This window comes from Simochromis diagramma, unplaced genomic scaffold (assembly GCF_900408965.1).
Source record: "Simochromis diagramma unplaced genomic scaffold, fSimDia1.1 OVJJ01000021.1, whole genome shotgun sequence".
Lineage (NCBI taxonomy): Eukaryota > Metazoa > Chordata > Actinopteri > Cichliformes > Cichlidae > Simochromis > Simochromis diagramma.
In genome coordinates this window covers 468,886-495,012 of record NW_024387194.1, presented here as the reverse complement: position 1 = coordinate 495,012, position 26,127 = coordinate 468,886, and the positions used below count along the sequence as shown (strand labels likewise).

Sequence of the window (26,127 nt, the reverse complement as noted above, 5' to 3'; positions counted from 1 at the left end):
AACACCCGCATATATACACATCCCCACTGTGAACATCGTGGGTGAGAACGCCCTGCCTCCTCCCTGCAGTTCGCAGTATGTGCAAAGGAGAAACAGATCCAGATGTTTAAAGTTACAGAATACAACGCTGACCCCAGAGTGACTGTAAATCTTCACAGAGTACCCGCATCACAGCTGATGGTAACAGTAGCTACCGCAGACTTTGGCTGTGGGGGCAGTGCCTCAGGAAGTGTCCAGCTTAGGGACGGATCCTTTTGAATAGCACGTGTCATTAAACCTTCATGACCTCGCAGACATTTCATGTTCAGTAGCTCTGCAAAGCAACAACGTTTGAACATCTAAAATGAATACAAAATGTTGATGCATCCCTCTGGCACTGTGCCACAGGCATGCGTGGTGGGACTGCTGCTGCGTGTGGTACCTGCTGCTGCTCGGCCATGGAGTGGATGGAGCTGAAGGAGGGGTGTGTATGTGAGTGCTGGCTGGTCATGGCTGGCTCAGCGAGGGAGAAGCCCTGGGCAGTGGAGGAGGAGGAGGAGGAGGAGGAGGAGGAGGAGGAGGTGGGCGGACATCCTGAGCTGCTTACACCTAAGAAGACAGAGAGAGATGATTAGACAGGGGAACCCCGACACCTTTGTTTGCATTATGGGAACATCAGAACTACTATTGTTTTGTTCCTGCACGCCCATGCACCACGCTCATCACCATCAACACTGCATCCTTCATCCCACACGTCTACTATGACGTGTGGACTTGATATTGTTTTATTATCATATTAATATAACACAATGTTCAGTTACCTTTGCAGAAAAATAACTTTCAAGCAGCTAGTTTTTACTAAGCTAATATTTGTGTTCCCTTTTGGTTGAGTAAAGAAGATGAATCAGCAGTTTCGCAGAGAACAGCTCACAACAGAGATTTTAAACTCTGAAGCTTCTAACAGGACCAAGTCCAAATATTATGTGTGAAACTCTTTACACCATCAGACAAGGACGTTTATCTGAACCAGTGAAAAAAACCTCACAAGACTATGTCTACAGTAGGCTGCTACGATTCGTCGCCATAATCTATGATGTCATATTTAAAACCAGGTGAATGTGTTTTTGTGACTGCAGTTACACTACAGGAAGCCGTGGGCAGTATCGCCTGTATCGTCTGCGAACCGCCAAACAGGAGGAAGAAAAAGGATTTCCCAAAAACTACGTGACTGTGCACGCTGCTGCAGTGCACGAGCATTTAAACACGGCACGCTGGAGCATCAGCTCTGAACGCTCACGCTGACACCTTCATGTTTGTGCACGGTCATTTCATCTGAGGTTTTGTTCTTCTCTGCTTGATTCTGAATAGCAAACCTCTTCCACCTAACGTTAGCTTGTTAATCTGTGGGTCGGCCTATATCATTAATTAATTATGTATATAATCAGTTAAGCAATTTAATTGGTGTTGAACACTACACCTTCTGGAGGCGTACAGATGGGTTTGTCCTGTAAAGAGGCTCATGCACCAAGTCATCTCACACATGGTTATCAGCAGCTGGGAACGCTGCAGCTGTGAATTCATGACCGGAATCATCTGTAAACTTTGGAAACTGGACAAAAAATTATATTTAAATGTTTAATTTGAAGCTTGAACTTAAGAACAGAACAGCTATAGTTTCCTATCTGCACATTACTTTTGTTTAAGTACTACTCGCGCTTTGATTTGTATTACCTAATAATTAATTTGCTATATGTGACAATAATTTAATTTGCTGTGGGATGAGACAACAGGGCGATATTTACAGGGGGGCAGCCTACAACAGGAGGTTACAGTTGACTAATCGACCGATCCAAGAACAATTAGGCAGATTAGCTGACTATCAACATAATCGTTAGTTGCAGCCCTCGTTTACAGCTGCTGCATAGCTAAAGCAACCACCTAACTGGATAATCTGCCACACCCCTAGATTGGTCTTTTCCACACGTAATCAGCCTTTTCTCCTGATTGCATGTGTTACTTCATGGTCAGAGTCCATATTTGGCTGAGACTGTCATTTCTATATATCGACGTTCTTGTTGTTTTAAAGTAGCCTTGAGAAATAGTTCTCCAGCTTTTCTGAAGGTCTTTCTCTGGACACGGTCTCATCTTAGTCCAGTCCTTATACCTGACCATTCCCAGAGTGTTTTGTTTGATACTTAACAGACCTGCATGTAAAAAACCCGAAGCTGGACAGTGTGTGCACATAAAGACAGCTGAGGAAAGAACCATTTTAAATGGTCTCTTCAGCAGTGTGAGCAAAACCGTGATCCCAGGTAAAACACAGTTACAGTGCTGTTTTACATTTTTCAGCAACACAGTAATGTAATGTTTTACTGTATTAAATTTAGTAATCAGATTACAGTTACAATTATGTTGTTACTTGCATTACAAGGTTCTTTGATTATCTGCATGACAAACTCAACTCCAGCTCGTTGCAGGCGTCCACGACTAATGAAGTGCTCAGACTTCTTCCATGTAACAAAGCTGGAGCCCTCCGTGCTCACTGGGAGCTCCAGCGTTGCTGTCTCCACCCTCAGACCTGTGCCTCCACACCATCCTGTCTCGGAGGCCTACAGACGATTCCTCGGACTCGATGGCTTAGTTTGTTCTCTGGCATGCACCAAAAATATTTCTTACCCAATTACTCAGTTAAACATGGGAATACTCGATTGCTGAAACAGTCAATAGCTACAAGCCTAATGTTGTCACTTAATCCATGTTCGAGGGAAGATCCTCCCTCGCGTGCACATCATGAAACGCTGCACACGTTCTAATGAGCTCTTAAAATGGAGCACAAACGAACATTATCTTCAACATCCTTTGTCCAGTATACCCACTGCACAAACCATCAGTCCATCCAGTCCATGACCACTGCAAACTAGAAGAGGCTTAGAGGAGATCTCTGATGTAATTCCACCCCCACCTCGAACCCATATGTCACTCGTTTTGCACACCTCACCACTGTCCTCATACATGTCCTGCACCACCCTCACAATCTTCTCTGCCACTCCTCACTCCTCATGCAGTACAACAGTTCCTCACACAGACACAGTGAAGCTCCTTCTGACCTCTTCTATAGCTCTGCATTAATATTCCCAATGCAAACATCACATCTGTAGTTCTCAGCATCAAGCCATGCTGCTGCTCACTGATCATCGCCTCTTTTCTTAAAAGCTCCGGACATCATGGTTGTTCATGAAGACTGCCACCTTTTATTTAAATATCTCGCTCTCCAGGATTGTGTTAAGCAATATTTATCCCAAACACCTCCACAGGTATGTAATTTGGACCAATCGCCTTTCCACATTTCATAGCTGCCCTGGCTTCCCCATTTTCTACATTCATCAGCTCCTCAGTCCACTCTGTTGATCTTCTCAGCGCACTTCTGAACTTTTTTGGACTTTTCCATTTCTGTCCTTGGTCACCTGCTACACATCTTTCCCCCTCAATCTCTCTCCCTAATAATAATAAATAATTTCTGCACCCCTTTTGCATGTTGCATCAGTCCTTTTGAACAGTTATTGTAGGTGTTGCCAACAGTATGCAAAGTACGTCTGCTTCTCTGGCCAAGCAACAAACAGGTGTTTGGAAGTGCAAACCAAGTGCACTGGTGCCATTTTCATATTCATTTCATTTCTGTTCATCCTTCTAGTTATGCATTTAAGGCTCAGACCCAGAGCAACAATTCAATTCATACAAACACCCGATCAGAACAATAGATCTATCAGGACGTTGTGTCTTGTGTCTGACCCCATGAGCCTCATAGAAAGGTCAGGTAAAAATACATTTGCTGAGCGACCCTTTTATTTAAATATCACAGTTTAAGTGTCTTCAGCTCGGCCATGAACCTACTCAACATAGCACAGTAAGTCAACTAGCTACCAAAACAGGACGTGTGACTTATAATACTCCCGGTCCTTTTACATAATTAATGACGGTTTTAGAATAAACAGGGAGTGGCCCAGCTGCTGACCATGTTTCTTCCTCCAGTTAAGTCACAAGAATGAGATGAGTGATAAAGGTTGCTCTTCTTACTATTCTCAGGATGAGAGACGCAATAAGAAGCGCTCCAACATGTCTCCCTTCTGCCAGCTGGCAAATACCAAAACCAAAATAGAAAAGTGTTATTTAGATATGTGGTTAAAAATAAGGCCGCTCACTACGCAGAGTCACTAAAAATGGGATCAAATTAGAAATTCTCGGGTCTTTGCCTCCTTCAGGTGACACACAACTCCACACGGTGCTCTGTAGATAATCAGGTCGAAACCATTCAAGAATGTTCACATCAGGTCAACGAGAGGCCAAACCAACAGAGATGTAGCTGCTGCCATCCTCTTCAGCACAGGCACGTCTTTTAAATGATACACCTACACCTAAACTAAAGTAGAAAAAATCCGTTACATACAGTAGGCATTTTGACCGCGTTGTCAAGCTCTGCCCTGCACTGTCTTCATTATTCAGACAGCACAGCTGAGACTGGTCTACTGGCCAGAATCTGAGGTAGAGTATAAAACATCTGATTTTTACTTAAGAGAATATAATAATACTGATGGTCAAAATCATCCTTTGCTGTATTTATTTTATTTACTTAAATATAATAATTCGATATTGTTACTTAAGATACAAATGAAAAAAGTACTCGGTACACAAAATGGGATGAAACTAAAACGGAGCAGAAAACTTCAGTGATGTAATCACACCAGCGACAAAAACAGAGGAGCTACCATGAACTCAAATGTTTACAAGTAGGGATGGGTACCGGTATCCGGTGCCATCATGGCACCGGTTCTGACATAAGCGGTAGTAACCAGCCGTTCTTCTCTGCGTGAGTAGCTTAATGTTGTTCGTGTGTAATTTACGTTGAGTAGGCTAACCACGTCATTACATTAATGCATGTAAGGTGAACTAGCAAACATCATCGCAGCTACATGCGGCTGTCTTCTTGTTTGATGGCAGATACTCCCTTCACCCTGGCCAAAAAGGCTAAAATGACCAAAGAAAAAGAGGGAAACAGCTGAACATGAGAGGTTTTTGGACAAAGTGTGTGTTTTTTCCATTGTTTAAGCACTGCTTCCTCTAGTAAGCGTGCAGTGATAGGAAGCTACCGCAAGTAAGAAATGGAAATACTGTTTGGGAATGCAACTGGAATTACTTATCTCAATATGGAGCCTGGATCTGTATCCCTCTTTACAAAGTGTAAACTGTGAGGCATTAGACACAGTAGGCAGTGCACCAGAAATGATGATAGGTGGCTATGATAGGTGGCTAGCATATTAGAAGACGATTAAGACTCAACTGAACCTGGTGAAAGCAAAGTTTTAACTCCAAATCACAGGAAGTACTGAGAGCTGATTAGTTTAAGTTTAAGAAACAACATGTTGCTAGTGGAGGTGCCCAGTGTCGATTGGCCCACCCTCTGATGAGAATACAGGTCAGAAAAGCTAAAGCTGCTGATCGTGGGCCTCATGGAAAAGGCCAAACATCAGTTTAGATCATCATGGTAATGGCAAGTGGTTCTTATTTAGTGCTTTTCTACTCTATGTGAGCACTCAAAGCGCTTTACAACAACAATTTGGAAAGCAGCAGTCGTGCTTAAAGTCCAGCGTTCACTACATCAAAGTAAAAGAGATTTCATGGCTTCATGGTTCAAGTATATCCACCATATCTATTTCTAATCAGGGCAAGCATGTCAACATGGAAAAACAACTTGCAATTCTAGGCTTGCCTCCACTATCACCTTCCATCCACAATATGAAGAGCTCTTCTGTTCATCGTTTTCTAAATGGCTCAATGAGAACGCAAACGGAGGTGTGCGGCTGGATGAAGGGCCTAGAAAGCTGTGAGTAGCTTCGAAGCTCTGTGCTGAACTGCGTGTGCTTGATGAGGTAGAAACAGTGATTCAGTGTGGGACTGTTGTGGTCCAGGTCCTGGCCTGCTTACAAACATGACACTCCTGGAGGGAGAGAGAGAGAATATCTGCCTAGTACTGAGAAACCTGCACAGTCTCTTTAAGAGACTGAGAGGCAGTCACAGCACTTCCTCACTCGGCCCCCCCCCTCGCGCCTGTTCTGCCATTGGTTGAAGCGCGTTCTTTCTCTCTCAGCTGATTCGCTGTTGGTATCTAAGGGCTGGCTGGCCAGCACTCTATAAATAAACCCAGTGCTGTCTCAGCAGCCAGGCTACAATACTCATTAGCTACTTCTCTCTCCTCTTCTCCTTCTCCCCTGCTAAGCAAGTAGCTTCCAATAGCAGTCCTGGCTCTCAGCAACACTCTGACATACTCTCCCCTAGCAACTCAACCCACCCTACCAGCCGCTTTCTCCTCCCCCTCTTCTCCTCGTCATCTTTCCTACTTTCTCAAATCTCACTCCCTTCTGTCCTACTTATCCATCCATCATTCATTCATCCCTCACTTTCTCGCTTCACGACTTCAGTGCATCTCAAACAGCCATCTTTTCTATTCCTTTCCTGACCGCTGTTTCAATAATGAGAGAAACAAAGAGGAGTTACCTCAGGCAGCACAGCAACACACACCACAGTCAGAAGCAAAGGCTGCATGCTCACAACAAGTTGGTCGTGTAAAGCAAACACTGTTCCCACTACAGCCCAGTGAAGAAAGGCCTCCTCATTATGGCAAACACAAAGACACCACCTTTCACCTTCTAAGGTTTGATACAATAATAGAAAATAACCTGGTCCTCAGCAGGGCTTGTGTTTGTGTGTCTGCACACCTGGCTGCAGTGAACAAAGGCGAGCACATGTGAATCCTGAGGTTTACTCTGAGCTTTGATGCTAAATTTTGTGCTGCTGAAAACAATAAGTTCTTAAGGTACATGTTAATAATTCATAATAATTAAATGTTCACCGCCCCAGGTCAGCGGCTCAGTTTCACTGGCCTTAAAAAAACTGTTATTTTTGTATTCAAAAAAAGTTGTATTCATATAATATTTTATTTTATTTCACTTTAAATCTAAAAAGATAACAGCACAATGTTTTGAAAAAAGCATAGAAGCAAAACGTTTTGCCTCAAAGATTTTTATAATGAATGTGTTACTCGATGAATTGTGGCGCCTTAAGTCAACGCACAGTTTAACGGTCTAGGTGATGTTAAATGGGCTGGGATTGGCATCATCTGACCAGTTACACTGGTAACTGTATCAGCAGCTGAGTGATTTTACAGTAAACTTCACTCATAGAAACATAATACAGAACGCAGCTAACACAGCTGTGTATGAAGAATGGCACGTACAGGAGTGTAGTGTTCAAAGCGCTGTATGAATGTGTGTTTGAATCGCTTTGGTCAAAATAAATAAATAAAGTGTGGCCTATTTAAAGGCAGCAAGAAAGCCTGCAAAAAGGTCACTTGTGTGAATTAACAGACTTCTTAATATTATTACAACTTTATCATTAATCTATGGGAGAATCTGATGGTTCCATTAAATGCATGTTCTAACTTGCACAGCTTAGTTTTTACTCTTTCGGCTGCAGCCTGATGGTGCTGAATGGTTTAAAATGTTCAAATGTTTACAAAAAAACAAATAAAATCAAGGATCCCAGCCTATGATTCAGTAGGTTGTATGATTTCAGTCTCTCACATTATTGTGGAGGAGTTCTGGTCCACTCTTCATACAGCTTTGCTTCAGTTCATTGAAACTGGTGAGCTTTGAATGAGCCATTGCATCACCTTCAGACTGATGGGCAGCAACAGCTGCTTCTCTGAGATCACTGCTGATGTTGATCAGCAAGGACCAGATTATTTTTATGATGTCTTGATGTAAAACCTTTAACATTTTACCATTAATGTGTATACACACATGCCAGCGATCAGAGTAGAGTCAGATCTATTTAACTCTACTGTACGCTGACATGACATCCAACAATAAAACACTACATGTGTTGTACCTGTACATGGAGGACTGACATGCAACTCATGGAACTAGCAGCTCATGTTCTCTTGGTATCCATCATAAGACACACAGAGCTTCATGCTACAGAAACTGGACTCCACAGACAGGAAGGTGGGCGAGTTAGGGGAATGACATGGAGAAAAGTGACCAGGTGCACTCAAACCTGGGACCCCTTCTCTTGGTTCACACAACACTGGCTGTCAGAGAAGTAACATACCACATGTACTGTTGCTGTATTTAAAGTGTGTTGAGCAAACGGCTCCTTTTTTGTTTGCACTATGACAACCACAAATTTCTTGCTTGTGTAAAAATCTGGTAAATGAACTGCAAATAACGCTTTTCTACTCTGAGCATTTGCTTTAGTCAACTTGCCTCAGACATTCCCACAAAATCCTTTTTCTATGCGAGTGCCTTCAATCTACCATTCACACACATTCACACTCTGATGGATGCATCAGACAGCAACTTGGATTTAGTATCCTTCCCAAGGATATTTGGGATGCAGACTGGAGCAGCCAGGGATCGAACCACCAACCTTCTGATTAGCAGATGATGTGCTTTACCTCCTGAGCTACAGCCCCCCCAAAAAGTGGCAATAATTATGATGAAAGCAAATAAACCCAGGAAATGTCTTCTACCTGCCACACACATCTGAACAAAGATGATAAAGTCTGAGGTGGATGGCCATACATCAATATCGCTGGGCTTCTTTTCTAACCACCAATGTTCACTCTAATAATGCTAATGCATTACTCTGGTACAAGAGCCTCTCACCGTCTGTACAGACTTATTTTGCACTTGAAAATGGGGCTAATTCTTGAGTCTGCTATCCACTCTGTCCCAAGCTTTTAACACGGACTCATTTCAATAAAGAACCTGAGTGTGGCTCTGACATGACTCTGTCATGTTTTTAGTGTGATAAATCTCATGTGCTTTTCTAAAGCAGTCAAACATGCATTAGAGTTTATTAGGAATGTCATATTTGTAGGTTGATGCTCTGCAGCATCAGACATGATGACCTGACAGTGACAGCTCGATCAGTATTTGAAGTCGATGAGGAATTAGAATCTCTGGATAAATATCAATACTTGGCCCTTACCTGTACTGTGGTCATGACCAGTCTGAAGCAAATGTGCTACTGGTCCTCAGCAATGTCCCAACACTCAACTCTGATTCAAGCCGTTCTGTCTGTAGCCATAAGTTCTTTTTTAAGAGTAAGCGCCGCAGCAGCAACAAAGCAAACGAATGTCTGTCTTTTTAAATGTTCGACGGTAACATCAATCCTCTAGTACAAACCTCCGAACTATCAACTGGGCATGGGTTTTGCAGCAGCCCACAAATGCTGCTGTAACATGCCAGCAGATGGCAGACTGTTACACCTACTGTGTGTGCCACTAGCACAACAAGAGTTATGGATTTCAATTCTGTGAATGCTTTACATAAGTGACACAGCTGGTTCCTGAAGTAGTCCTACAGGCACTCCATACACAACAGATAATTACAAAGAAACACAGCTACTGCTCTGAGCAAACAGGTCCATGAAATCCTTGGAATGTTCCACACAGTCGCTCTGCACCTGTTGTTTGGGACAACAGCGCACTGTAGTCAAGAAGCACCAGCATGTAGTGAGTTTGAAAAGGTAGCTGATGACCCGAGATGCATCAGCTGGAACATGAGTGTGTTTGTGAACATTAGACAGAAAAGTGCATGTATGAATGTGACTGGGTCAGTGAGGCTTTCATGAAAGCACCAGTCCAATGATCATTTTTCAATCAAAAGATATTGACAAGAAACTATTTTTCAACAATTTCAAACAAGGAATTTTACACAGAAACCAAAACTATGACGACATCAGTTAAATGAGGATTCAATCTAAAAGGCAGAGCACCCTAGTCTTTCATTTTGGATCCATGTGTTGGATGATGCTTTTTAGCTCCATCTGCAAAAAACATGCAAAACAAAGGAAAAAAAATGAAAGAGTATGTTTAGAAAGGATAGTGTTGCACTCCTCTGGTGGTTTTCAGAGACTCTATGAATCAATGTGAACATTAAAAGACGGCCCAGCAGTTTAGTAAAGGCACCTGCATGGTTGTTTTCTGTCACAAACACGCTCTGTGGGCTCCTCTTGCTTTTGCTCTTGTTGGTCCTTCAGCTGGCTGGAGAAGACTGAAGTTCTAACACGCACACAAAGCTGCGTCTACTGCAGCCACATTCTGTCCTTTCCCCACGTCAACTATGCTGTCAATCCCCTGGAATGGCACACTGCACACTCAGAATCTTTCACTCTGTGCAGCCGAATAGCAACACAAAGACACTAACGAGCAACCTTGAACCCTGATTAAGACACTGGACATTAGGTGTGAGCCATATGGCCTCAAAATAAAACCACGAGTTTTCAGGAAAAGTTTGCAACAACTTGTTTTATTGATGCGTGCAGCTTGCATTTACAAGTGCACGTTAATATAACTCATTTTGTAATGAGTTACTGTCACTGATGACACACTGCCAGGTTTGAATCGTGAACCTACTGAAATAAGTAGCAGCAGCATGATAGTGACACAGTCTTAGCTGAATGTAAGCACAAAAGCAGGTTAGATGGATTTCGCCCTGGAAATTTCCAGCAAAAATATTAAATTACTAATTAAGACTTTAATTTAACAATAAAGTAACTTCATCCTTGTAATGCTTCAGTATTGTTACAAAATACACAATCATACATGATACAATAAAAGTGAAAAATCATTTCTAGCTAGGATGTTGTCGTTTTTTTGCTCATGGATTTCCATTTCAGACATGGACATGTTTTAATGGTTTAATGCACATCTGTCAAAAACCCACCAAACCCTTTAATGATAGCATTGTATCTTCTAGATGAGGTAGGTTTCATGTGTGTGTCTGCACCTGTGTGTGTCTGCACCTTGAAATATATTAGTGAATGAGTAATTTTAAAAGAGTACGTTAGGCTACAACGAAGAAACGTGAGCGTATTAGCTAGAGCTTACACTGTGATGCTAAATGTTGTGCTGCTGCAAACAAGATGTTAGATGCTCAGGATGAATGGGAATTGTAATTCAGTGTCCAACATAAGAGCACCAGGTGCCCCAGAGTTCTACTGACCTGCCAAAAAACTTTTCTATTTATATTGGAAAACACTAACACAGTTTTATTAATATTTGATTTCATTTAGCTTTAAAACTCAAAAATAATGTTACAAATGCTTTGAAATGTGGTCTAGTACACCCCCATCAGACTCCCCTCTACTACTGCTCTCTTAGCATCGTAGAACTTTAGGTTTTTTGATTTGACCTATTCAGAATACGTTTGGTTAGTTTCTGGTGTGACTTTGCTTGTTGCACTGTCATTTTAATTTGTTTCAATATGGGCTGAATTTCTTTTATTGTTGTAAAGTGGGTGATATTTGCACAGGAAGATTTCAGAGAACTTCCAACACAAACAACAGTTGATGTTACGCAGACATCCCAGCCTCAGTAAACATCATGGCCGTGCTGATCGGTTTGACACAGACTAAAGGAAGACGCTTCCACTCCAGGTTTTTAGCTCACTTTGGCTGTTTTACGTTGTGCCAGTTTTGTAAGCACACATTGTTATTTCATTTATGTGCGTTTGTAGTCTGACCATTCAAACTAACTGCATGCCACATTTAGCTCATTACCCATGTTAATAATCTCACGCACATCAGTGCTTTATGCACGTTGCATTCACGAGTACAGTTGATTAGAATCACCAATGAAGCTAAGAGATGTCTGCACTGTGGGAGGAAGCTAAAACACTGTCCTAAACACTAATCACATCTTTTCCAAAAGTCTGCTTATTATTTTGACTTGAGTTCAATTTGTTAACTTTGATCCTCGTCTATGGGCAGTCGTGCCCTCACTTCCAAATGGCCTCTCCAAGTGTTGAGCTTTTCTCTGTAGGATACCGGCCTGTTTGTACCTCTGTATTGCGTGTCAGATATCGCCTGTCATAATACCAGGACACATTTTAGGTGATATAAACATGTCAAAACACAATATAATAGCAAGCAACGGCATCCAGTTACATTTCGCAGCGCACACAACGGCACAAGCTAAGATATTACTGAGAGAGACAGAAACGTGTCCGTCTCCAGTGAGCATTTAGTCAATCAAAACTGAGCTTCTTGAACAATCTCACAATACTTGGAAAAATATGCAAAAAAGTAACAAACCATGTGACTCAAACACACACTATCGAGTACAGCCTGGCTATGACAGCGTGCAAGGAAGAGATCCTGGCAGCTGCTGATGTGCAAACACAACTCCACCAAGCATCGCTGCAACATTTCAGCTAGCTGCCCTCCATATGACAGGAGGAGCAAACAGCGTGATGATGTGGTTACATGGTGCAAAAGCAGCTCGTTAAATAACTCGACCCAAAATACAGAATCAAAGCCTGAAGATATGTTTTAATTGTAATCTTATTGTGCAGATTCTTGAAGAGTTACAGAGTGAAGTTAGTTATTGTTAAACTAAAATGGCGGGATATACTTTTCCTTTAAAATTTACTTTGTTGTCAATGTCAGTAGCTGCTGGAAAAGAAGGATGGAAAATGCAGTTTTGTTTGCACTTAAAAATACAGCTGCACCAAGCTGCAGTTAATAACAAAACATCAGTATTTGTTTTCTATACTGTCAAACATATCACAGCTTTCCTTTAAATGCTGTAATATATATATATATGTCAGAGATCTCTGTCCAGAAGAGCGCAGACCTAGGAACAGCTAAGATACTGTGCAGGACCCTCAAGCTCCCAGGCTGTGGTAGAGGACCCGAGCTTGAAGGATTGACTGCTCGCAGGGGCGAGTGGGGAATTTTATATATATGTATATAACAACTAAAAGCAGAAGTCCAACTACAGGCCAACGTCAGGCAGCTAGCATACATATAACTGCTAGCAGTAGACAGAGATACTTGTGTAGGCTACATTAAAGGCTATACACAGGTTCACTGCACCAGCATAGATCAAGTAGAAGCATTTGCTTTTGTGTGTGTGTGTGTGTGTGTGTGTGTGTGTGTGTGTGTGTGTGTGTGTGTGTGTGTGTGTGTGTGTGTGTGTCTCTGTGTGTGTGTGTGCGTCTGTGTCTGTGTAATTACATAGTCGCATTTGAACCAGGTAACCTTTCATTGTTATTTGGTTTAACAAAGTCCTAAAGGCACACTTCTGGTGCTAGGTCCAGACTGTCTCACGTGGTGTTGCTCATTACTATTAAAGGTCTGACTAACCAATCTTTGCTAAACATCAGGTATACATGGACTACTGAGCCTAAGAACATCAAGGCCAAACTTTGGCATGTTTAATCTCAACCCAGAGGTAATCCACTGCAAGGACTCTAGATTTACCATCAAACACGTGTGATATAGATGTTGTTCTTACAACAACAACAACAACAACAACAACCCACTGAGAGAAACACTGACCTGTGTGAACACATAACTCAAGTCCACTCAGGTGCAGAGTATTTGGCAGGAGTGGAACGATGGATCAAACACAGGAAACAACAACATGAAACAACTTGCACTTGCTGGTGAATAAAATGTTATAAACTCACTGACTGGAGAAACAGCAATGAGAAGTATTAAGATGCTTTAGCGCTGACCCATCTGAAATCTTCATGCAAGTAGAAGTATTCACTACATCAGCCGGCCCTCTGGCCTAGTCCTCACAGTTGTGTTGCAAGAAGCACAGACAGACCTCAGAGCAATTATAATTCATGCTGATCATGTGCTAGAAAACAAAAGCCATTTGTTGCACTTTCTGAACACTACTAAATAGAAACTGAAAAGTTACGGCCCATCAAAACCATTCTTTTTGTTTATTTGCTTTTTTAAGCCCATCGAAACGCTAACGGTCCGACTGTAGACAGACATGTGGCCACTTTTAGAACGCCGGGGTCACACGCCAGGACCCTGACACAGTCAACGCACAATTTAAAGTCAACACATGCTCCTAACATTGTGTATATATAAATGATCACAAATGACCACACACACAGGTTACTATACTGTGAGTAAAGAAGAGTTTCCACTGTTTTGAAATCAGTGGGATTGTGTATATTCTGGTGTGTACTAACTCTTGTTCTTGCGGAGCAGGGCTGAGGCGATCCAAGGTTCTGACTGGACCATCCTGCAAGTGGGCACAGTCTGGTCTTCCACAGATGATGACGTGACAACCATGGAAATGCTTGGAAATGTCCAACGCAGCAGGGAAACAGTGTCAATCAAAACGCTGTGACAGACGAGCAGAACTCGTGCGGGTCAGGTAACTGTCATCAATCCCAGAGTTTGCTTCAAAAGTTTACATCCAACTAAAAAAGGAATCTTGACGTGGTGGGAAACCAACCAACCAACCAATCAAAAGGCACCGTCTTCTCTGGCTTGTTTTAAAAAAATGTTTTTTAAATCTTTTGTGACTGTGGTTTCTAAGGCAACCAAATGGTGTACAGGCAGCTTGTCTCTCGGAAGTAAAAATATAAAGGATGTAATTTCTGTCTTTTGTGGTGTTACACTATATATAGATCTCTCATGGTACATATAGATATATATTCTGTCTCTCTGCAGACATGGGAGTGGAAGGGAAAGAATATTTGGTTAGTCAGGTCAGTTTTTCGTTAGGTTGGTTTTGGCAGTTTCATGCATTCTTTCTGTGCGCTGGAGGCGTATATCACTCCAGGTCGCTGGTGACTGATCTTTCAGGTAGTCAAAAGCAAGTGTTTTATCGAATCTAGTGTCTACTGCGATCACGCGTTGAGGCCAAACGTCCCAGGGATAAAGGCATAGAGTCTCTTTGATACGTTCAGTAAGTCCTGGCCAGAATAAACCAAAAGTAAGTAGCTAGTTCTTCAGCCATTTCAAGAGCAATCCAGAACGGGCTTTGTGTCCGCTGAAGATTTGACTAGTGGAGCACAGGACTGCTAGTTTTGCCAGGTTCCTTAGACTACATGGTCAGTATGGTTCAAGCACATCTTTTATTATTATTATTATGCAGCAGAGTATGTCCAGTTGTTGCTGTTTTTCCAGACTACTTATAAGCCACCTCAACTAGCTGTAAGTGGAACCTGTGCTAACCAGGCTCGCCAAGCATACTGCCAGGTGGACGAGCGAGGTAGGATGATAGATGGGATGGAAGAGAAGGAGATGGAGGGGAGTTGGGTTTCCAGCTGCCTGCTTTTACCCCATCCCTGACACTAAAAATAGCCCCAATTACTGGTGCTTTCTGGGGGACTCGTTGCCAGACAGAGTAGGACAGCACAGAGTGATGTGATCACTCAGACTAATCCAGTGACACAAACAGCCTGCACCGAGAAAGTCACACAGTATATTCAGCCTGAGCTCCACGGAGTCCTGTGCCGTTTCCCTTCAAAGCCTACAGCAAGAGGTGGCTGCCCTCTGTCAGGCTAAAAAGGCGCCCTTTTATTAGCCAAACAATATTAGTATACACTCAGCCTTAACAAGAAGCACTTTTTTGCGCAATCCAGTACGCCTTGTTGCTTCAGAGGTGTGTAGCTCCACACAAAGTTACTCTAACTGTACTTGAGCATTCACGAGCCAACGGGACCGCCGGCTGGCGCAAAGTGACGAACCACCAGCACGGGAACACTTCACCTCAGCCGAGGAACTCTTTCAGCTCCGATTCAGAAGCGGAGGAAATATCGAGAGGCAGTATAGCTCCAGCGTCTGTGCGCTGGGGCCGAATGTTCCCCGCGTTAGACAAAAGCCGACGACGGGCCGCGTTACACTCCGAAACACCGGCACAATAACACGGTCCAGGAAGAGGTCGAGTCTCTGAGGTAATTACTCGCTAGTAATATCGCAAACAACGACTGAACTGCAACAAGCCAAAACTTCAGAGTCGCCTCGGAGTAAACAAAAGAAACCAATTCCAGAGTTCCTGAGCTTGCTGCCTTTCGCTTCTTGACGGGCCCACTCGTCAGTCTGCTTCCGCTTTCTTCTCTCGTGCTTACTGTCCTCGTATACTCGTCCTTCTCAGAACGGGAAAAATAGTTTTATTCCTTCAAGGTGGAAACCTTCTCCGGGGCGATTGTGAGTCATGTTTTTCGCCCGTTTCCTTCTCCGTTAGACAGAATCTGTGCGCCTCTCCCACACGCTCCCCCACCCTGCGATAGGGACTGTACCATGTGCCGGTGGCAGGGGTCGGGGCTGGTGTGTCTGGCACAGATACACCGAGTACTATTAATACCAGCAGAGATGCGAACACAGGTTAAACACGTGGCATCGCGGACGTTTCACACAGACTGGCATATCAACTACCAAAAGTATTTCAAATAACTATACGAAACAGCATCAACAAATCAAGTGAGTTAGCGGTACAGCTGCCTTCCCTCTGACAGCAGTAGTCTGCTCCAAGCAAACCTCTCCCGTCCTGTCCATTTATAGTAACAGCGGGATATATATACTGGAAGTTTATACACAGGCATACATGGACAACGTTCGCTGAAAATCGAAAAACGATTGAACATTGTATACACGGGACAGCTTTGACGGACGACTGTTTTACATAACATTAGTCCGTGTTAACAGTGTTAAAATGAGTAAAACAGATAATCTCTGTTTTACTACATCAACCTTAGTTTGTTCTCGGTGGACAGCAGCCTGTGAGACCGTAAAAACGAGTAGTTAAATGACAGTTTAATTAATGCGTTATTCGGTTGTCAGAAATGAACCAAATGCCACGTTTATGTTGCTACCGTGTAACACACAAAGGCTCTTTTTGTTCTGGCTTTCAAAATGTTCTAACTTCTCTGTACTCTGGCAGTCGTAGCCTCTACCCTCACTCTGCACGCACACTCTCTGTTGCTACCCGACGCCATGGCAGCTGCAACGCAATTGGCTACATAAAGTCCCATCCCCTGCTGTAATTGGGTAGCAACGGCTCTGTGGGCGGGGCGGTCGGCTTAGTTTCCCTGGGTCTCCTCTAACGGCGCGGTGCGAGGCAGTGGTGACGCGGAAATAGTTTGAAGATGTCAGGTAGAAATGGAAAGAAGGACAGGCAGACCGAAATGGTGGGGGTGGAAATACAGCGGGGGAGAGAAAGGGGCAAAAGGTTCCAATAAGCACATGGTCACTGAGTGACTTTACAGCTGAGAGGTTTGACTTGTCTTTACAAACCAGCCAAAGCTAAAAGTTGTTCCTGTTGCTATCCGAGCATTCTGGCTAAATCAAGCACAATGCTGCCTGGGAACAGCACAGTGTTAGAAACCAGCTGATAGCTCCTTGCTTTAAAATCACCCTCAAACTCAGCTGCCTCAACAAATGTGTCAGTGCTCATCAGTTTTGTTTTAAATACAGGCTGACTCTCGAACTGGTGTTGAATGAAGTCATATATATGGTTTTAAAAAAGTAACAGCCTAACTAGTCCACAATAGCTTTGCGTAATCACCTCCCAGTGCTTCATCATTCTAAATGTAGTGCCCTTTCAAAAGGGCAGAATCTTCTGTCACGTCTACTGGTTACTGTTGGACTTTACATCCTGATTGTTGTATTGGTGTTATATTTCTGTTATTTTGAGATGACACAGCTTATTAGCTCCAGTATGTAATTCATTTATGGGCAAATGCTGTTAATATAAGCCTATGAAGGGCATGCTACAACAACAGACAGATACTCTAGTTTTGAACACCAAGCTAAATTTCACACCAAATGTATCAGAAAGTCCCCAATTTATGCCTTTGCAATGTTCCTCTGACTGCAGCCATCTCCAAAACACTTGGGGTCCAGTTTCCCTCACAATCACATGATGAAAAACAGCAGACCAATCACAGTTAAATTAAGACAGCCTGGCTAAATAATCAAATTTGCATTTAAAAAAAAATCAATGAAAATAAAAGGCATAACAGACAAATGCAAGACAGTGGCAACAGGGTATTACATGAAGATTTATTGCTACAGGTGCTCTACTTCAAAAATGACTCATGCCCAGCTAAGGTTGACTGGGCCTGTGTAGGAACCAGTGCAATGTAAAGCATGCTACAAAGGGGAAAGTGCAGGCCCCCAAAGTTCTACAGGAAGACAGTGGTTTGGCGGGTATGATGGTTTTAGTAAATATGATCTAACCTAAAGCAAATTTCTCCTGAACAATGATTAAGCTGATATTTGGGTGCAAATGCCAGAAATCTCACTGGATCTAAAGCTGGAAATAAAAATAAGAAAAGCCCCAAACTAAGCTGTAAAACCAACAGTGAATAAAAGAGGCAGATCAGGATTTATAATAAAGACCGATGAGTAAGGAAGGTTTATACCTTACAGCCAGATGTATCCATAACAATTAAAAAGACAGCTTTTCACTGTCCTACCACAGTGCAGACCTGGACATTCAACACTCTTTGATAAACTCCTCATCAGAAAATGGTTTCTGCTTATATGTGACCTTCAAAATAAAAGCAACAAAGGTGTATTATAATTTCCATAAAAGTAAAAACAAACAAACAAACAAAAAAAACCTCCTGATGAGGAGTTTATCAAAGACTGTGTGACTCAAAGACTGCTAAATAAACCCTGAGCATTAGACAACGTGCCCCTCTTCAGCTGAACCATAACAAAGTGGACAGAGAAGGTGGGAAATCTTCAGTTTTGACTTTCTCCTTGACACTGGACGAGAACTTTCTGATTTGAGACACAGCCCAGTTTCTCATTTTTGTATGTGGGATTACAAAAGTTTGATATTACGGATAGGCTGGGGCTGAAATGGATCAAACTGGCAGGTGTTACAACGATGGCTGTCCAAATCTGATAGAAACAAAACACGTTTGAAGCAGGTGCAAGAAAATGAAGCCAGAACTGAAAACAGGTATTTTTGCATTTATCATACACCAGCAGATGTTGTATAGCATAGTGTTGATGTTAAAATCAAAATAGTTAACTTCATTAGGCAAGAGCAACGATCATAGACAGTTTATTGAGCATCTGGTGACATAGGCTACCACACATCTGGTGGCTCAGCCAAAGTGATACAAGAGTTTTGTGAGAAGTAAGGCAAGGACATCCCAGATCTCCCAGATGCAGAGTGGAAGGGCGATGGTGCATTTGCTCAGACCCTGAACCTGACTTTAATGAACTAGTTCAAGCCCAAATCAGAGATGTCTCTCAGGGGATAAGGAGAAAGAACTGAACAAAATGAGAGATGAAGCAACCGAATTACAATTAAAATAGCAGTAACACTTTATATAAAGTTAAAAGTCACATGCACATTTTGTTCATAATTGATTTTAGGAAAACTGATTATATGTTGGTTTTTGCTGTGCTGATTTCACATTTTCATTGGCCAAGGACAAACAGCACTATGACAAAGTTGACGTCAAACTGATGTTACATCTGCTGTCACTAGCAGCACTTTGCAGGTCATGCACCTCTTAATGCTTGTAACCTGTCATGCTGTGCCGCTAACACTGATTTGAACACGCAACTGTATAATCAATGCAAAGATCAGAGATTCACAGATTATACAGAAAGATATGCTGCAACAGTTTGAAAATCTGAGATTTTTTGGAAAAAAACAAAACAAGCTGTAAACAGTTTCCTTGCTTCCAGTTTTAGGTGTTTCTCCTGCTGTAGCACTGCTGATGGGAGTTACTGTCTGAGAGGCGACGCCCATTATTCAGTGATGATGTTAACGGCGATGTGCGAAGCAACTAATGACAATTTAATTGTAACATCTACTCTTACCAGTAGGTGATAAAAATTAATACTGATTATAAACAAGTTTATCTTATTGGTACTCCACAACAGACCTGGGTTTTTATGTGGCCCTTTGGGAGAATGAACTGCACAACCCAGAGCTTATAACATTTCTACTCTCACGATGCAGTCCGCCACCCTTCAAAACTATCAAAACAAAAACATTTAATACAAATATCTAAACTATGACATTTATATACAACAAGTCTTGACTCACATTTCTTTATATTTATCGTCCAAGAGCCAGAGTTACTTGTTATTTTTTTTTACAGTGGTCTTAAGCAAAACTTCTTCTACTTTCTGAAGGTCTTTCAGAGTTTTTATTTGGACATTGGCTTCTTTTTCACTTGTTTTTAGTCCAACGCTTGTACCTGACCACTTTCAACACTGCATCTTGATATCTGGCCCATGAAACATAAAAGAGTACTTAACTTTTAGGCATGTACTAATCTACACATAACAGACAGTTCAGCAAATAACCAGTTTTAATTGTTCTCTTTAGGCAATTTTATAATAGCAGCCTTTTGCAAAAAACACATCATTTGTTCTCATTCTTTTAGTTGACTCAATTTAAAAAATGCAAATATAGGCATTAAATGGTATTTTTGAAGTAGCAATGTGATTCCCAAAAAGCTATTAGCTGAAAACTATCATATCTTAAGAGAGTGTTTGCAGTGTCCTTAAAAAACTGAAGGTGGACAAGGGAAGGAGTCCAGTACAGACATGAACCTTGACTGCGAGATGCATCTACTATCCACTGAAGCCTCATCAGGAATGGTCTCAGTAGAAGGGCTGCTGTCAAGAAACCATTTTTAAGGAAGAAAAATGGGAAGAAAAGACTGAGGTATGCCAAATTACACAAGAACTGGACTGAAAAATCAGGGGAACAGGTCTGACGGAGTGGTGAATCCAAATGTAATAATCAGTTCAACTTGAGATCAGTATGTATGAGGAGGTCAAGGGAAAGGTCCAAATGTGAGCTCTGTCATGGTTTAGGGTGCATGTCACTCAGTGGTTTTAGAGATCCTGTCAAAATTGATGGAAGTATAAATGTAGAAAAGCGTTCGGATTCAGTCGGGAAAAGGTTTGGTTTTTCAGCAATGATCCAAAACACACTGCCATTGCAGTAAAAGCATAGTTGGATAGAAAACATCACAATGAAACACTATCAGTCGTGGATTGGGTTCCCTCAGACCTCATCATTAAAACAGGATAAGATAAGATATGCTAAGATGAGCTTTACTGCCATTGTAAGCATGAGCATACAATGAAATTGGAAACATACAATGAAATACTGAAGCAGTGTGGGCTCTTCTTGACAAACAACAGAGCAAATACAGAAACACCCAAAGAGATTTGAATGTCCTTCAAGACGCCCGGGAACTATTCCTGAAAACTATTTAAAGAAGTTACGGGAAGCTGCTGAAGAGAGCAGTCAGAGGAAGTAAAGAGAGGTTGTTTTGAAGAGTGAACCTGGTCATACCAAATATTGACGCTCAAGCTAGTTAGAACTGTATGTACATACTATATCTCCATGTAAGTGCAGCATTATTTCCCGTTTTCCTAACAAAATATAAAGAAACGTGGAGTGGCTCATGACTTTTGCACAGTACTGTACACTCAGGACTTCATTACTACGTGGATACTGGTGTATATTAAGCACTAGTTTCATTTAAGTTCCTTTGTACAAGGAGTTTTGATCATAGATGGTATTTTCTCAGAGTCTTGCTTTTTCACATTTTTTGTGCTTGATTTTAATCGGTACTTGATGAATAGCAGTTTAAAATGTATCCTGACCTGCAGTAACCCGGTACAATTGGCTTTAATATAGATTTTCTCTCGTAGTATTTTTGATTTTGACTTTGATGTAAAATAATTAATTCTAAAACTAACATCCAGCTCAAGTACACTATAATTATGTGTGTCCATTTCCTGCTGAACTGTTCTTTTTGTGTGTGTGTTTTATTTCTCTACTGCTGTGTCTATATTTCCAAATATGTGAATAAACTTTAGTATTTCCCTTCATGGACTTACTGTCTTCCACTAAATCACGTTCAGCTGTACTAACGACCAGACAGCGGAGATTACAGCAGCAGTGCATGGAGGCAAGCAGACTTTGAGTCTCACGTGCCTTGCAGCAAAATTCCACCCGGCAACTATACACTGTACCATGGCAACAGCCCTGCTATTGGTCCCCGGTGCGTTTTCAAATGACCAATGGGATGGCCAGCCGCGGGTGATGCTTGTTGCTAGGTAAACATGATGCAGAGGAAAGATAGAGGAGCAGAATTACCATGCTGCTACTGCAGGGTGCTTTAAGCAAGGAATGGAAGAGCACTTTACAGTCGGAGATACCCTTCTCTTTCTCAGCACTTGGCGGTGCCATAGAGACAAAGAGAAGACGAAGCAGGAATGACACAGTCAAAAAAAGAGATAAATATTAGACTGGTGAGGATGGCACTGCCATAGGGAGAGCTTCCTTAGAAAAATTTAAAACAGTAATGTTTTCCAGGTTTTTGTGTGTGTGTGTGTCACCGAATATTACTGATTTAATGAACATGTCCATTTCCATAGGAGAAAAAAAAGCTGCCTCAGTACAACTCAGCAAATGTGGGTAACACACCCTAACAGATTAATGTTAATGAATACGATAACACAGTAAAATACATAGTGCTTTAGCATGATAGTTAAAACAATCATGTAGTGACATTACTATAAGCCTACAGTACTTACTAGCAGATCAGGACACAGGGCATATTGCATAGATGACAGTGATGCACATATGAACAGCTGTGATCTACTTCAAACACTGGTTTTCAGTTAAATGATACCTGGAATAAAGGAATTACAGACAGGCTCTTAGCCAGACCAAAAGATACTGAACTTTCTGTTTCAACTGTACAACCTGAACTGCACATGACCTCATTATTCTTCTACCAAACAGTCACCCGTGTACATATCCAGTCATCTCACATCATCAGCATCAGAATACTTTATTATTATGTGGTCACGTAGGGTTCCACCTAGCTCAGGGTTACAAAGTTTCTGTACGACATGCCCTCTAACAGCATCTTGATTTCATTTATTTAGAAATGTTAGGAAAAAAGAAACGTACCAGTTGGCTATTGTTTTAGTAATAATAACTATTTGTTATTAATAATAATAACTAATAAATAAGCCACACACTAAAGATAAGTATACATGTGTGAACCAATAACTGTAGAAAAGTTGGACGACTTGTTTGTGGGGGCTGCCATGTTCCACTTTAGGAGCCAGAGTCTGCGCAGTATCGACTTGAGGTGGAGTTGCGTCAAACCCCGCCCACACGCCCGCTGGACTTGCACGCGAATACGCCCCCTCTACACTTTTTGCGTAGCTTGGCTGCTCCAGTTTTGAGGACATCTGCTGAGTGGGGTTTCCACGACTGACAGACACACATCTTAATTTGTTATAGTTCTACAACGTCTAATATCACTCTGTAGTTCCTGTTGTTAATTCTTTAGCTAGATCAGCCATTAGCATGTCTATATGTTTGGATAATTGGGCAGTCCTTAGTTTTTGTTGTCGTATTTTAGACAGAGGTTACTGTTAATATCAGAATTATCTGGAAATTAAATGTTGAGATTTGAGACGCGAGCCGGACGATGATATAAAACTGAAGAGTTTAAGGTCCGTTACACTCACAGAGCACTCTACAGCCCGGTAACATGGAAACCTTAAATAAAATGTTAGATTGAAAACACAGCAGCAGGAGGTTTCATACAAGTGTAATTTGTTCTATTAATTTAATAACAGGATCCAGAGTCCACATTATTATTAACAATTATTCTGGTGGAAAACTAATGAGGGAGACCATCAGCACCAAGGTTTGGAGAAATGGCCTCCCTTTCCTTCATCACAGCTGTCCTGCGCCAGATGTTGTGTTGACTCACTGACAGACATCATTTGAGAAACTTCTGGAAGACTGAAGCTCACCGCAAGGATCAAGGAGGGCTCATAATCTTCATCAGCAACTTCAGACCTCAACCATAGGCTCACCCCATAACATGGACAAACCCAGCACCTCATGAACAGTGTGATACTGACCTTTGCTTGTTGTAATGTTAGAAATACTCACATCATCCTCATATAATGCAAAGAGGCTCTCAACTTTTAAAAATGTTATATTCAGTCCTGTACAAAGTTATATACATATAAAATATGCACATTACTCTCTCTGATGACTCTGATATGAATGACACTGAAGTATTTTATGCTCCCGTATACTGACACCAGTTACACGGATGATAAATCCCTTTGACTTTTTGTCAAAGCTGGACCTCCTCTCAGTGTCCCTGCTTTATCTGCTGCTCCCAACAAATATACGCAAGTTTCTCTGCGACTGCAGCTGCCAGTCAAAGTCTTGATATCATGATGATGTTGCACCTAAATTTTACAGCAACAAATTAAATCAAATTTATGAGAAAGGAGACCCCCCTCAACACAAATCAGTTTGATATGAACTACTAATAATGGCAGGAAACATCTTTGGGAAAATTCCAACTTGGAGTTAGTATTTTGCCCAAGCAGACTAGAACAGAGTTCGAACCACTCACCTTCTGATTAGTAGATGGCCGGCTTGACCTCTGAGCTACAGCCATCAACACCATCAGTGGTTCGAACATACAGACGCATAATAGACCATACAGTCAGACATTCATTCCAACACACATGCAAACAGTCAAAAACTATGGCTGAAAATAAGAGAGAAAGATTACATGAACGTTAACCTAGAAAAAGTCATTTTCAGCAGCTGTTTCAAACAAATCTCAAAATCTGCAGACCTGATTGGCTGAGGAAGGCTGCTCCACAGTTTGGGCACCACAACCTCAAAAGCATGATCACCTCTGTTTGTAAAATCAGAGTGAGGGAGTGAGGAGACTGGTTAGAAGATCGGCTGCAGTGATAAGGTCTCAGAAACTCTGCTACATATGCAGGAGCTCATATTGGAGTCATATTTATTAATAACAGGATTTTAACCTCCTAGGACCTGGCATCCACATATGTGGACATCACATTTTGGGTTATTTAGACCAAAATACTCAATTTTGCTCTACAAGGGCCTGATTTCCACTTACAAGGACATTATCCTGATGGGGCGATCGTAGCTCAAGAGTTGGGAGTTCGCCTTGTAGTCGGAAGGTTGCCGGTTCGAGCCCCGGCTTGGACAGTCTCGGTCGTTGTGTCCTTGGGCAAGACACTTCACCCGTTGCCTCCTGGTGGTGGTCAGAGGGCCCGGTGGCGCCAGTGTCCGGCAGCCTCGCCTCTGTCAGTGCGCCCCAGGGTGGCTGTGGCTACAATGTAGCTGCCATCACCTGTGTGTGAATGGGTGGATGACTGGATATGTAAAGCGCTTTGGGGTCCTTAGGGACTAGTAAAGCGCTATATAAATACAGGCCATTTACCATTATCCTGCTACTGTTCTATCGAAATTTTAAACGAATATCCTCATATGTGGATCTCATTTTTCTTAGAAACAAAAATTAGGTAAAAAAAAAATCTGGTAATTCTTTGTTTTTACATTCATCAGGTCTCAATATGTCCAAATATCAAAGAGAAATTAAAAATACTGCTGTGGAAGAGTTCGGGTCTTAGGAGGTTAAAGTAGATTCTAAACGTCGCCAGTGAAGGGATGCAAGAATGGGTGACTAGCTGAAGAGGTTACTTGGATGAGTGATGAAGTGTTTCTCCCACTGAAAACGCTACAACCAGATGAACAGAATCGACTTTTTGGGTTACCCTTACCTGGATGATTGAGCACGCATCAAGACAAAAACTTATTATAGTACTTCACTCGTGATATGTGTTGCAAATGTAAACACTTTGCTATTGCTAAGTACTGCAGTAACATATATTGGGGTGGCTGTAGCTCAGGAGGTAGAGCGGGTGCTAATTGGTTAGTGGTTCAATCCTTGGCTAATCCAAGTCTGCATGCTAAGTACTAACCCCGAGTTGGTCTCTGATGCATCCATGGGAGTATTAATGTGTGTGAATGGTAGATAGAAGGCACTTCTATCGATGAAGTGCTTGTATGAATGGGTGAATGAGAGAGTATCAGAATCAGAATAGTTTAATAATCCCAAGAAAAAGTAAAAGAGTAAAAAAGCGCTATAAAGAATCAGTTCATTTAAACACTTTTCTTCAATGGCTGTAGCTGTACTATAACTCAACTTTACCATTCACTTCTGTGTAGAGGATTATGACAGCTGTGAGAAAAACATTTAAACAGTGTCGGTACCGGGGTCCCAGTGTCATGAGGAAGAAACCAGAAAAAAGCCTTCATTTTGTAACAACGTCAAACACAGCTGTTTGCACATAAAGTAGATGATGGATTGTGTAGCTCACTCCTAATTGGGAGGTAGCTTTGCGAGGCTAAGTGTGTCTATTGGTGGTTGGTTTTTCAACTGAGTTGAATCAACATTAGCTTTGGTGTCC

The 26,127-nt window shown here is 41.9% G+C and overlaps 1 protein-coding gene across 2 annotated transcripts in view; it reads right to left on the bottom strand.

The window, feature by feature from the left end:
• Window positions 1-26,127, bottom strand: part of dyrk1b (dual-specificity tyrosine-(Y)-phosphorylation regulated kinase 1B) — a 61,756-nt gene that overhangs the window by 15,167 nt on the left and 20,462 nt on the right. Inside the window, exons 1-2 of one of the 2 annotated variants that reach the window (XM_040049924.1) lie at window positions 14,034-24,747; window positions 422-588 (exon numbers count right to left, since the gene is read on the bottom strand). In XM_040049924.1, coding sequence (XP_039905858.1) covers window positions 422-588; window positions 14,034-14,136 — 270 coding nt within the window. In that variant the 5' untranslated portion in view covers window positions 14,137-24,747. Of the gene's footprint in view, window positions 1-421; window positions 589-14,033; window positions 24,748-26,127 lie in introns of those variants that run through there. The other variant, XM_040049925.1, reaches the window with a different exon arrangement.